This window comes from Schistocerca serialis, chromosome 5 (assembly GCF_023864345.2).
Source record: "Schistocerca serialis cubense isolate TAMUIC-IGC-003099 chromosome 5, iqSchSeri2.2, whole genome shotgun sequence".
Lineage (NCBI taxonomy): Eukaryota > Metazoa > Arthropoda > Insecta > Orthoptera > Acrididae > Schistocerca > Schistocerca serialis.
Genome location: NC_064642.1, coordinates 129,147,648 through 129,162,710, shown reverse-complemented (window position 1 = coordinate 129,162,710; position 15,063 = coordinate 129,147,648). Strand labels below are relative to the sequence as shown.

General features: G+C 38.8%; 1 protein-coding gene across 1 annotated transcript in view; it reads right to left on the bottom strand.

Moving 5' to 3' along the window:
* LOC126481156 (BTB/POZ domain-containing protein KCTD3) overlaps positions 1–15,063 on the bottom strand; it is a 252,677-nt gene that overhangs the window by 44,675 nt on the left and 192,939 nt on the right. Inside the window, exons 8-9 of the mRNA XM_050104725.1 lie at positions 12,801–12,940; positions 12,516–12,702 (exon numbers count right to left, since the gene is read on the bottom strand). Coding sequence (XP_049960682.1) covers positions 12,516–12,702; positions 12,801–12,940 — 327 coding nt within the window. The remainder of the gene's footprint in view (positions 1–12,515; positions 12,703–12,800; positions 12,941–15,063) is intronic.

Sequence of the window (15,063 nt, the reverse complement as noted above, 5' to 3'; positions counted from 1 at the left end):
GGGACCAAAATAACTGATGATGGTCGAAGTAGGTAGGATATAAAATGTAAACTGGCAATGGCAAGAAAAGCTTTTCTGAAGAAGAGAAATTTGTTAACATCGAGTATAGATTTAAGTGTCAGGAAGTCGTTTCTCAAAGTATTTGTATGGAGTGTAGCCATGTATGGAAGTGAAACATGGACAATAAATAGTTTGGACAAGAAGAGAATAGAAGCTTTCGAAATGTGGTGCTACAGAAGAATGTTGAAGATTAGGTGGGCAGATCACGTAACTAATGAGGAGGTATTGAATAGGATTGGGGAGAAGAGAAGTTTATGGCACAACTTGACTACAAGAAGGGATCGGTTGGTAGGACATGTCCTGAGGCATCAAGGGATCACAAATTTAGCATTGGACGGCAGCGTGGAGGGTAAAAATCGTAGAGGGAGACCAAGAGATGAATACACTAAGCAGATTCAGAAGGATGTAGGTTGCAGTAGGTACTGGGAGATGAAGGAGCTTGCACAGGATAGATTAGCATGGAGAGCTGCATCAAACCAGTCTCAGGACTGAAGACCACAACAACAACAACAACAACAACAGTTTCAATTGGAAAACTTTTCCATGATCTGATATCATTACAGACTGATTTAAAATAGTAGTCACTTGACATTTGAGCCCCAAAGTTGTGGCATCGTCCTGTCAAGTACAGTCTGCAGGCACCTGCCACAGCATATCGCTCTTGCAGGGATAAAAAACCACTTTAAAGCCTCTATCTTCCACAAAAATGAAGTACAAAATCTCAAATTCACAGACAACATAGACCTCTTTAGTGTTTCTCAGCTTGTCAAAGTCTATCAAAGAAATTTCAACAACCGGCTTTAAATGGTTACGCAAGAAATATACAACAACCCCCTACATATCACTCACATAGGGATCGTGTGGATGAGATTAGAATAATTACTGCGAGCACAGAGGCATTCAAACAATCATTCTTCCTGCACTCCATATGTGAATGGAACAGGAAGAAATCCTAATAAGTGGTACAATGGGACATACCCTCTACCATGAACCTCATGGTGGTCTGCAGCATATAGATGTAAATGTAAAAAACATCTTGGTGCCTACACAAAATGAAATATATTTAAAATGCAGTCTAACTTAATGATGGGAGGTGGCTAAACAGTCTTCCTTAGTCTCATGACAGAAAAGAGAACTGATCAAAATAAAGTCACAAAAACAAGATTTAATGGACATAAGATCTTCACTGAAGTACACTATAAACTATATACTGGTCAGACAATGGAAAGACACCGCTTAATTCAGAGGCAAAGTCAGTGGAGCTATTGAGTGTCACTGCTGTAGTGACAGCTACTATCAAGTCTTCAATGCACTGTTGCAATACACTTTCATTGTTCCATGTTCCTGTATCACTCCTTTTACATGATTCACTATCTTTTGCCAGTCTTTTGGTGTCACTTTCTCAACTGCATCCTTCAACAGCTGTTTCACTTCAGTCAATGTAAATTGTTTATTTTCTGCAGCAATATAACGTTTAACATGAGCCCACATCAGTTCTATGGCGTTGAAGTAGCAATGGTAGTGAGGCAGTATGAGCACTTTATGCCCATATTTTTTTGATATTTCATCCACACTGTAAATGGGGTTCTTTGGTTTGCGTTGTGACACAAGTTCTAATAATTCTGCCCTTATCAAGTTACTGTTAATCCATTTCTTACATTTCTCTAGTCATCAAACAATGTCACTTTTCTTTACTGCCATTGTTGGCGGCTTGTCTTGTATAACTGAATGATATGGAGCATTATCCATGACAGTTACAGAGTTTTTTTGTTAAGTTTTGAAGCAAAATGTCTTCAAACCATTTCACAAAAGTATTGTGCTTCATCTCTTTGCTGTAGTTGGAGGTCACGTTTGAGGTGAATAACAACAGACAATTAGAAATAAAACCTTTTGAATTTCTGGCAAGTGCTACAATTATTGTCTGTTAAGCCTTTTTTTAAAGTGTCCCACATTCATCCATGTTTCATCAAGCCAAACAATATCATTAAAATTTGTGCCTACTAATTTTCTAAGTGTCATTGCCAAACTGCAATATCTTGGCTTTCCATTCACAACTTTTGACCTGAAATGGATTCATAGTGGAATCCCAATTTTTCCACAAGTCATAACAAGGACAATTTACTACCCTGAAATAGGTCTGCCGCTAAAAGGGTAGCATGTAGCTTTTTGAGTGCCACACACTCCTTCCTTGAATAATACAAATAACATCTTCCTGGAAAGTGTTGAGATTTGTGGCCCTCTTCTCGAGGCACTTCTTCTTCCCAGGTGTCTCTAACGTAGAAGATGCGCCTGATTCTTCTTTCGCAAATTTCCCCTTGCAGATTCTTATCATTGATCATTTGCAAATTTGTAGAGCAGTTGTAGTTCACTCCAGCACTTTATCCAAAGAAAATAGAGATGCTTCTGCATCCCTCTCTCTCTCTCTCTCTCTCTCTCTCTCTCTCTCTCTCTCTCTCTCTCAAAATAGTCCCTCATGGAAAACACAAATTCATGTGACTGACTGTGTATAATCACACCATGTCTGACACTTTTTTAAAGTTCTTAGGAGAGTGCGGCCTCGGTCTACCCCTCTTTCGACTACTTTGATCACACATCGTAAGGCACACGAAGACGAAAGTCGCCCAAATCTTTCCCTACAAAGGCTCATTGAGGACAGGCTGGCACAATGCTTTAGGCAGAGCAACTCAGTGCAGCAGAAGTGGCAACATAGTGGGAGCCAACAGTACCAGGCTTCCATTGGTGTATAAGTGGCAGGAGCCATGCAGCCTGCTACCTGTCAAGAGACAATTAGTTAAATCAGACTATACATAGCATGCTCTGTACTCTAAAATGAAGTCTTCCACAAGGATTGCAATTTCTGGAGCTCTGGTGGTTGTCAGAGCTTTGGTGACAGTGTAGTGGATTATGTAGTCAGTGCTGACTATTAACCATCAATTCTCATTTGTCAACTTCAGAAACACCCCCAAGAGGTCAATTTCATTCTGGTGGAAAAGGTGCTGCTGCAGGCGGAATTGGTACCAGATGACCCAGAGATAAGTGTGGCACATGCTTCCATAACTAGCATTCCTTACAGTGGCTCACATAGTGTCTAACAAATCTGTAGAGACCTGGTCAGTGATACCTGCTTCTAATTCTGTCTACAGTCTTCACAAATTTCAGGCAATCAGAAGTTGGAGTGTTGTGGAAAAATTTCATGATAGCAGGCCGTAGATGAGCTGGGATGATGACTAACCATTTCTGCCTCATCAGATCTTAGTTCCTGTTATATAATGTTCTATTTATTAACTGGAATTCTCCTTTGGCCAGTTCCTCAATCTTCAAGGCCTCTGTGGTTTTCAGCAATGCTGGATCTTCCCTCTGTTCAGCAGCAATGTCATTTAATGCAATGGCGACTGAACTTTCATCAGTTCTACTGGATTCCTTGAAATGCAGTCAGTATCCACTTTTGTGTAACTCTATGGTATCATACTCCTGAAGCCTCAGTCCCCATCTCACCAGTTGATCTAACAGACCCTTAAGGATAGTCAGCCAGCAGAGAGAATGGCGATCCAGCAAAACAGTGAATGGTTTGCCAAATAAATATGTACAGAATTTGTTGCTGACCCAAATAACTGCAAGGAACTCTTTCTCAGTTCTAAAACATTTCCTCTCAGATTTGTATGGTATTCCAGAAGCATACACTATCACCTTTTCAGCATCTTCCTGGATTTATACAATAACTGCATCTATCCCATAACTGCTAGTGTAGGTGTTAAGTTCTGTCCAAGAATTCTCATCATACAATTCTAGGACTGGAGAGGATGTTGGCACCTCCTTAAGTACAAGGTAAGATCTTTCTTACACCTCATTTCATGAAAATCTGCATCCCCTGCAGCAATCCTTGCAAGGAATGTGTTTCAGTATAGCAATCCTTTATGAATTGTTAGTAGTAGGAGCACATCCCAAGAAAACTTCTCACATACAAATATGCTAAGAAGGGAGAATATGTGTGACTGCTCTTATATTCTCTGGATCGGGATGGACTCCATCATCATCCAGTAGGTGCCCCAAGATTTTTTTTTTCTTGGGTGGTGGAAAGGCACTTTTTCATATTCAAGTGGGTACGTGCAGTCTGAACACACTTCAAGCGACTGTCAGGTGACTTAGATGTTTTCCAAATGTCTTTCAAACAATGAAAAGATCATCCAGACAGCAAACATACATTGTCCATTTAAGGCGTCAAAGCAGGTTTTCCATCATACCCTCGAAGATGGCTGGTGTGTTACATAGTACCTATGGTGTAACTATGAACACATAGGAGCCGTCAGGAGTTACGTGAAGGCAGTCTTTTCCCAGTCAGCTTTGTCAACCTCAATTTGTCAGTGACCTGGATTCAAGTCCATAGCTGAGAAATACTTTGTTCCCTCCAAGCACTCTAGTGCACTATCAATGAACAAGCTTAAAATTTTTGTTCCTCTGCAGAGCGTGATAGTAGAGGAGATGGTTGTACCTGTGTTTATCGTGTCTGGGTTGTCCTCTGATGACTGTGGCATAAATCCTAGTTTGCCAGTTCTGTTCTTCTTGGTGTGTTTGACTGGTGACAGAAACTGACACTGAAGATCGATACACATTTTCTTCAACAGTGTCTCTTACCTCCTGATGTATGGGGACAGCATTCATGGCTACTATCTCTTGCTTACTGGGTCCAACAATTCTGGTTGCCAATAAACTGCAGTTTCTCTTCCCTTACAACCTGGTGTATGAGAGATGTGGCCTTTCACCAACTGCCACAGGAACTATATTCGGGAGTTGATCATACCTCTTTTGTCGAACTCTTTTCTGTTGCATTTCCTCGAAGCACTGGCACCAGCCAATGAATTCCTCTGTTGTTGTGGTATCCTTTACCAGAAGAGCTTGGTACATGTTCACTGTGACTCCCTTCATCACGTATGAGATTTTGTCAGCTTCTGTCACATCTGAATTCACAATGTGCCTTAGGGTCAAAACTTGTTGTATGTAAGAATGTGTCATCTCCCTGTGATGATGACACCTTTTCTTCCACTCAGTGCATTTGCTGCTGATTGTTGGCAAATGTTTCCTTCAGTTTGGCCTGGAATCTATTCTAGTTATTGAGCTTCTCTTTGTTGCTCTTGAACCACTGTTTAGGGCTAAGTATGTATCTGCCAAATACATCATGTCATCCCATCTGTTGTATCTGATGACTCAGTAAAATCCTTTCAGCCATTGTTTCAGGCCCTGAGCAATATCTCCAGTAAACACTGAAGGGTGTTGGAAGTACAGCTAACTTGCTGCTGTTTTGGAATCCAATGATATCTGAGTAAATGTTATTGTTGTTGTTGTGGTCTTCAGTCCTGAGACTGGTTTGATGCAGTTCTCCATGCTACTCTATCCCGTGCAAGCTTCTTCATCTCTCAGTACCTACCGCAACCTACATCCTTCTGAATCTGCTTAGTGTATTCATCTCTTGGTCTCCCTCTACGATTTTTACCCTCCACGCTGCCCTCCAATACTAAATTGGTGATCCCTTGATGCCTCAGAACACGTCCTACCAACCGATCCCTTCTTCTAGTCAAGTTGTGCCACAAACTTCTCTTCTCCCCAATCCTATTCAATACTTCCTCATTAGTTATGTGATCTACCCATCTAATCTTCAGCATTCTTCTGTAGCACCACATTTCGAAAGCTTCTATTCTCTTCTTGTCCAAACTATTTATCGTCCATGTTTCACTTCCATACATGGCTACACTCCATACAAATACTTTCAAAAATGACTTCCTGACACTTAAATCTATACTCTATGTTAACAATTTTCTCTTCTTCAGAAACGCTTTCCTTCCCATTGCCAGTCTACATTTTATATCATCTCTACTTCGACCATCATCTGAGTAAATAGACCATGGGAACTATGTACAGCTTATATTCCAGTTCCCAGTTTTGTCCATGTAGGTGATGGTTCTTATGTTGTCTAGTTGGAACCATGCTGATGTAGACATTTTGAGGTATGTGGCACCTCCAGCAAACAATGTCATGTCATAAGAATCAAGTCCAAACTCAAAAACAGGGTTGTCAATGAAGTACAATATTTAGCACTTGAAGCTTGTTTATTATGAACAGCAACGTAGAGCCATAACAGAATTGAACTCCTAGATGGAGAGTGCCGCTTTTTATGCAAATATTGAAATTCTAGATTATACAAACATTATGGACATAAGAACTTCCCAGAAATGATAAATATTAAATGAAAAATAATTGTGGGTGATCAACCTGTTGCATGCCAGCCAGTGACGCCAACTGTTACATGACACACTATGTAGCACAGCTCGTTTCATCAGTAGTTTATACACTATAACAATAAGTCCTTGATTCTCAGGAATAAATTAAAATTAAAATAACTAATGACACAAAAACGAGAGCGTTAATTTATTTTTAAGGTTTTAACCTACATGGAATGCTTTAGACGCTCTTCAATTTGTGGCTACCTTAGTGTGCCTTGAGTTTTAGCCACAATGAGTGGGAAAATCTCCTACATTTACAGCCAAATGAGCATTTTCTATTAATCTTATCCTGTAACAACACTATTTCAGATGTTTGTGGCTACCTCGGTAGTCTCACATTTTAGCTGCACCAAGTGGGGGGGAATCATCTACACTTACAGCCGCATGACCATTTTTATACAAATTTTACCGCATAACAACACTGTCCGATATCTTCTAGTATGAACAGTCCTCTAGTCAATTTGTGGCTAAGTCATGAGCCAGCACTGTTCTGTACAGTTTCCATACATAATCTGTTTGTACGCTATTTACTTAAATAACATATGATACTGCAATTAAAACAACTTGTCATCGTAGTTATACATGGATAAGATACTATTCTATTACTAGTTAGTAATGTTTCGATATTAAATCAAATTGCAATTATGTATGAGACTATTCCGGAGGAGCTTTCTTCAAGAAACAACACTTCACTATTCTCTGTGGTTCTACATTAACTTACACTCATACATTTATTAGAGGTCACTGCCACTTTGACATGTCATATCATATTAGATGTTTACCATTCTTGGAATACTAAAGTAAGGAGAGAAACAAATAATTTTCAGTATTATTTTTAAGTGGGAATAATAAAAATGGAAGGCAAAGGAAGACAAGTTCATGTTACAGTGATTTAAGATAAGGTTGCAGCTTATAACCACTGTGTTAAACTTTTACTTCAAAGAAATAACAATATAATGTAATAGGATAGAGAAGAAAATCTATTTGCCAAGGGGCGGCAGGAGAACACACACATAAAAGAAGTATGCGAAAGAAAACTTTGCAACAGAAATAAAAGTCAAGGGGACAGGTATCAACACTAAGATTTGCAGATGACATAACCCTACTGACTGGATGTAAAGACGACATAGAACACATGCTGATAGGATGGGATAATATAATTAGAAGAAAGTATGACTAGCACATAAACAGAAAAACAGGTGAAGCTGATGATGAGTAGCATAAAGGAGAATTACATCAAAATAGTGGCCCACACAAAGTGGAAGAAGTTAAAGAATCTACTATCTATGAAGTGAGTTTACACAGGGCGGCCAAAGCGAGGAAGATTCAAAAATAAACTGATGCAGGTAAAGAAGACTTTCTTCAACAAAAGAGCTTCACTGATACCAGATACTGATTTGGAGTTGAAGAACCAGTTCCTGAAAGTGTGCATTTAGAGCACAGCAGCATTTGGAAGTGAAAAGTGAACCATCAGAAATTTAGAGATGAAGAAGCTAAAAGAATTTCAAAGGCAGTGCTATCTAAGAATATTAGAAATGTAATGTTTTTGCTCGTTGTTGTTGTTGTTGTTGTGGTCTTCAGTCCTGAGACTGGTTTGATGCAGCTCTCCATGCTACTCTATCCTGTGCAAGCTTCTTCATCTCCCAGTACCTACCGCAACCTACATCCTTCTGAATCTGCTTAGTGTATTCATCTCTTGGTCTCCCTCTACGATTTTTACCCTCCACGCTGCCCTCCAATACTAAATTGGTGATCCCTTGATGCCTCAGAACACGTCCTACCAACCGATCCCTTCTTCTAGTCAAGTTGTGCCACAAACTTCTCTTCTCCCCAATCCTATTCAATACTTCCTCATTAGTTATGTGATCTACCCATCTAATCTTCAGCATTCTTCTGTAGCACCACATTTCGAAAGCTTCTATTCTCTTCTTGTCCAAACTATTTATCGTCCATGTTTCACTTCCATACATGGCTACACTCCATACAAATACTTTCAAAAATGACTTCCTGACACTTAAATCTATACTCTATGTTAACAATTTTCTCTTCTTCAGAAACGCTTTCCTTCCCATTGCCAGTCTACATTTTATATCATCTCTACTTCGACCATCATCTGAGTAAATAGACCATGGGAACTATGTACAGCTTATATTCCAGTTCCCAGTTTTGTCCATGTAGGTGATGGTTCTTATGTTGTCTAGTTGGAACCATGCTGATGTAGACATTTTGAGGTATGTGGCACCTCCAGCAAACAATGTCATGTCATAAGAATCAAGTCCAAACTCAAAAACAGGGTTGTCAATGAAGTACAATATTTAGCACTTGAAGCTTGTTTATTATGAACAGCAACGTAGAGCCATAACAGAATTGAACTCCTAGATGGAGAGTGCCGCTTTTTATGCAAATATTGAAATTCTAGATTATACAAACATTATGGACATAAGAACTTCCCAGAAATGATAAATATTAAATGAAAAATAATTGTGGGTGATCAACCTGTTGCATGCCAGCCAGTGACGCCAACTGTTACATGACACACTATGTAGCACAGCTCGTTTCATCAGTAGTTTATACACTATAACAATAAGTCCTTGATTCTCAGGAATAAATTAAAATTAAAATAACTAATGACACAAAAACGAGAGCGTTAATTTATTTTTAAGGTTTTAACCTACATGGAATGCTTTAGACGCTCTTCAATTTGTGGCTACCTTAGTGTGCCTTGAGTTTTAGCCACAATGAGTGGGAAAATCTCCTACATTTACAGCCAAATGAGCATTTTCTATTAATCTTATCCTGTAACAACACTATTTCAGATGTTTGTGGCTACCTCGGTAGTCTCACATTTTAGCTGCACCAAGTGGGGGGGAATCATCTACACTTACAGCCGCATGACCATTTTTATACAAATTTTACCGCATAACAACACTGTCCGATATCTTCTAGTATGAACAGTCCTCTAGTCAATTTGTGGCTAAGTCATGAGCCAGCACTGTTCTGTACAGTTTCCATACATAATCTGTTTGTACGCTATTTACTTAAATAACATATGATACTGCAATTAAAACAACTTGTCATCGTAGTTATACATGGATAAGATACTATTCTATTACTAGTTAGTAATGTTTCGATATTAAATCAAATTGCAATTATGTATGAGACTATTCCGGAGGAGCTTTCTTCAAGAAACAACACTTCACTATTCTCTGTGGTTCTACATTAACTTACACTCATACATTTATTAGAGGTCACTGCCACTTTGACATGTCATATCATATTAGATGTTTACCATTCTTAGAATACTAAAGTAAGGAGAGAAACAAATAATTTTCAGTATTATTTTTAAGTGGGAATAATAAAAATGGAAGGCAAAGGAAGACAAGTTCATGTTACAGTGATTTAAGATAAGGTTGCAGCTTATAACCACTGTGTTAAACTTTTACTTCAAAGAAATAACAATATAATGTAATAGGATAGAGAAGAAAATCTATTTGCCAAGGGGCGGCAGGAGAACACACACATAAAAGAAGTATGCGAAAGAAAACTTTGCAACAGAAATAAAAGTCAAGGGGACAGGTATCAACACTAAGATTTGCAGATGACATAACCCTACTGACTGGATGTAAAGACGACATAGAACACATGCTGATAGGATGGGATAATATAATTAGAAGAAAGTATGACTAGCACATAAACAGAAAAACAGGTGAAGCTGATGATGAGTAGCATAAAGGAGAATTACATCAAAATAGTGGCCCACACAAAGTGGAAGAAGTTAAAGAATCTACTATCTATGAAGTGAGTTTACACAGGGCGGCCAAAGCGAGGAAGATTCAAAAATAAACTGATGCAGGTAAAGAAGACTTTCTTCAACAAAAGAGCTTCACTGATACCAGATACTGATTTGGAGTTGAAGAACCAGTTCCTGAAAGTGTGCATTTAGAGCACAGCAGCATTTGGAAGTGAAAAGTGAACCATCAGAAATTTAGAGATGAAGAAGCTAAAAGAATTTCAAAGGCAGTGCTATCTAAGAATATTAGAAATGTAATGTTTTTGCTCGTTGTTGTTGTTGTTGTTGTGGTCTTCAGTCCTGAGACTGGTTTGATGCAGCTCTCCATGCTACTCTATCCTGTGCAAGCTTCTTCATCTCCCAGTACCTACTGCAGCCTACATCCTTCTGAATCTGTTTAGTGTATTCATCTCTTGGTCTCCCTCTACGATTTTTATCCTCCACACTGCCCTCCAATACTAAATTGGTGATCCCTTGATGGCTCAGAACATGTCCTACCAACCGATCCCTTCTTCTAGTTAAGTTATGCCACAAACTTCTCTTCTCCCCAATCCTATTCAATACCTCCTCATTAGTTATATGATCTACCCATCTAATCTTCAGCATTCTTCTGTAGCACCACATTTCGAAAGCTTCTATTCTCTTCTTGTCTAAACTATTTATCGTCCACGTTTCACTTCCATACATGGCTACACTCCATACAAATACTTTGAGAAACGACTTCCTGACAATTAAATCTATACTCAATGTTAACAAATTTCTCTTCTTCAGAAACGCTTTCCTTGCCATTGCCAGTTTACATTTTATATCCTCTCTACTTCGACCATCAGCAGTTATTTTGCTCCCCAAATAGCAAAACTCTTTTACTACTTTAAGTGTCTCATTTCCTAATCTAATTCCCTCAGCATCACCCGACTTAATTAGACTACATTCCATTATCCTAGTTTTGGTTTTGTTGATGTTCATCTTATACCCTCCTTTCAAGACACTGTCCATTCCGCTCAACTGCTCTTCCAAGTCCTTTGCTGTCTCTGACAGAATTACAATGTCATTGGCGAACTGCGAACCTCAAAGTTTTTATTTCTTCTCCACGGATCTTAATTCCTACTCTGAACTTTTCTTTTGTTTCCTTTATTGCTTGCTCAATATACAGATTGAATAACATCGGGGATAGGCTACTACCCTGTCTCACTCCCTCCCCAACCACTGCTTCCCTTTCATACCCCTCGACTATTATAACTGCCATCTGCTTTCTGTACAAATTGTAAATAGGCTTTCGCTCCCTGTATTTTACCCATGCCACCTTCAGAATTTGAAAGAGAGTATTCCAATTAACATTGTCAAAAGTTTTTCTCTAAGTCTACAAATGCTAGAAACGTAGGTTTGCCTTTCCTTAATCTTTCTTCTAAGATAAGTCGTAGGGTCAGTATTGCCTCAAGTGTTCCAACATTTCTACGGAATCCAAACTGATTTTCCCCGAGGTCGGCTTCTATCAGTTTTTCCATTCGTCTGTAAAGAATTCGCGTTAGTATTTTGCAGCTGTGACTTATTAAACTGATAGTTCAGTAATTTTCACATCTGTCAACACCTGCTTTCTTTGGGATTGGGATTATTATATTCTTCTTGAAGTCTGAGGGTATTTCGCCTGTCTCATACATCTTGCTCACTAGATGGTAGAGTTTTGTCAGGACTGGCTCTCCCAAGGCTGTCAGTAGTTCTAATGGAATGTTGTCTACTCCGGGGGCCTTGTTTCGACTCAGGTATTTCAGTGCTCTGTCCAACTCTTCACGCAGTATCATATCTCCCATTTCATCTTCATCTACATCCTCTTTCATTTCCATAATATTGTCCTCAAGTACATCACCCTTGTATAGACCCTCTATATACTCCTTCCACCTTTCTGGTTTCCCTTCTTTGCTTAGAACTGGGTTTCCATCTGAGCTCATAATTCATATTTTGGAATAACTGCCATACTGTCTTCCTTGGAGAAAAATTACAACCAGAAAACATTCATCTTTTGCTTCATTCTATAACCCTGAGAAAAATTTATGAGGAGATATGCAGACTGTGGTTGATGTGTTACAATATAATGTAATGCTAGTTAGCAGAAAAACATTCAATGGTAATGATGCTGCTGGATCAGCATGACAGCAAAATTCCATTAATATGTCCTAGTTGCAGCTTGTGCAAGGCACAAAGTAAAGTTTTTACAACATCAAATGCACATAAACCTATGGTATGTAATGCATATCCGATATAATACATCATTCATACGTTGGGTAACTAAATTTTCAAATGTAGTTGACAGTTACAGGAATTGCTTGTCTGTTACCTGATAATGTGCAATTGAAATATAACACCAACACTAGCAAAAACTGAGAGACACATACCACAGTCATTTCCTGCTGCATAACTGATATTTGGTTCCACTTCATCCAATGAAACAATTTTAAATGAGGCGACAGGTGTGGAGCCAGGCTGGGTGGAAAGCATTCCTCTAAATCGAGTTACACTCCAGGTACGAACATGGTTATACTCACTGCACACAGATACTAAAAATTTCTCTGACAGTGTGACCTGAAAGAAAGGAGGGGAGTATAATTCCACTATCATAAGTCATCTAACATGAATATTTAGGTGATCACTAAAGAAAAAAAATCAGAAAAATTGCATACCTTTGTGACAGGACTCTGATGAACTGTGAATGTCTGGAAAAGCTGGGGCCCATGTCCTACAGTTTCTGGGTGCTGAACGATAACACGCACTGTTCCTGAACTTGTTCCATATGCTATTTCAATCCAGTTACCACACAAACCTGAAGGCAAAAAGATACCAATAGCTGTGTAAGAAATGGGTAAAATAAAAGTTTTCGTGTTAAACGCATATAACAGAACTAGGAGATCTCTCCAATTAAAATATGAGATAAACCAAAATACCAATAATTTATGATGTCACAAATAAAAATCAGTTGGATGGTACAAATGAAACACAGAAACAAATGGTATTCAGTTAAACTATAAAGGATGAGATGAGGAAAAAACAGCAGAGCAAATAAATGATCACTTTTATTCATTCAGAACAAAGTAAATAAAAAAAAATATCAAATGAAAATTAAAAAAGTGAGAGGGGCAGTGTTCAAAAACAACAACAATGCTACAAGAACACACATGCTCACATACACACGGGAGGGAGGGGAAAGGGGGGGGAGCATGTTGCAAGCACCCATCAGACACTTCTACAAATAATTTATTTTGCTGTCTTCACTGATTCCTCTTTCTCAGTTACCTTTTTTTTTTCCTTCCACTATTCTTATTTTCTGTATTTATATTATTCTCCCTATCTTGTTGATCTTCCATTAATGGCCAACATTCCTTAACTCAAAGCCACGTCATGATGTAACAACTGACATTAATTCATCTCTTTTGTTGTCGCATCTGAGGATACATATCTGCCAAAACTGACACTGTGATCATTTCCAACACAGAATGGCCAACCTCTACTAAGGTATTCATCAGAACTTCAATTTCACAAATGAAATGTCATTTCTGTGTATGATGATATTAGTTTATCATTTATCAGCTCACTGTATACTTCAAAGTCATGCCAAAGACATTTTAAGTTAGAATGACTTGTTTACTTATAAATAATTAAAACTTACTTTTTTTTGCAATTTATGGTGAAATGAGCAGCCAAATAGCAGAAGAGATATACATCCAGCATCATACACTTTCTGAGTTCTGCAAGGATAGTAGCAGAACAGTTGCTACCAGATACATTTGTGATGTTTAACCAAGTGTGTTAGGCATTGGTAAATGTCACAGATGGTTTTCCAAGTTCAAATTGGGTAATTTTGATCTTTCTGTTTCATACTGATCAGAAAGGTCAATAGCTTTAGACAATGACATGTTAAGGGCAAAAGTGGAAGTGAATCCATGTCAGACAATCAAGGAACTGTCAAACACTCTTGGACAACCTTGGTCGATCATCCAATAACATTTGCAGCAGATCAGTAAAAACAAAGAAAGCTAACCAATCTACCACATCCAACTTACTGCTTCAGTGGCACAATAAAGAAGCTTCTTTTGATCACTTGATCAATGCAGATGAAAAATAGATCCTCTATGATAAAGCAAAATGCAAAGTGTGGCGGTTGACTCTGAATGAATTGCCACTAATTGTTTAAGTACAGTACAGCCAGGTTTACACATCAAAAAGGCAGTTTTGTGTGTCTGGTAGAGTATTCACAGGGTCATTCATTTTGAAGAGCTAACTTAGATATACTGTGAATGCAGGACATTTACTGCGAACAACTGGATCACAATTACCAGGCCTCAACCTGTGGTAACATACTGTTACTACACCCTCCACCCAACAGTTTCCACCCCCTCTGTCCCATCATCTCCTCCCCATTCTCATTTCCCACCCTGTTTATTTGTAGCCCTCTTTCAATGCATCTGTCCATCTTTCCCTGCCCCTTTCCTTTTTTTCCCCACCTCCCTGCCCAACAACCTCCTGACATAGCATCTGTTGGCAGTCTAGTCCCTGCATATTCCATCAGACAGCGTTTGCCTCTCTCCCCACCCATACACTACTATACCTCCCCCTTCCCAACCCCCTCCAGATTGCTGCTTACATCCCACGGGATGTTGCATTCTGGTCCAAGATGCTGGAGTTGGCTGTTCTGTGTGCTTGAGGTATGCTTGCTTTTGTGTATGTGTGTGTGTGTGTGTGTGTGTGTGTGTGTGTGTGTGTGTGTGTGTCTTTTACGATGAAGGTTGTGGCTGAAAGCTTTATGTGAGAGTCTTTTAATTGTGCCTTTCTGCAACTTGACATGTCCTCTTTACAGTAAGTAGCAATCTGTCTTTTTCTACATTGTTAGTATTTTGTTTTAGTTTGACAGAAATGTAGTCATTGTACAAGAGGTCAAAATGAATAAAA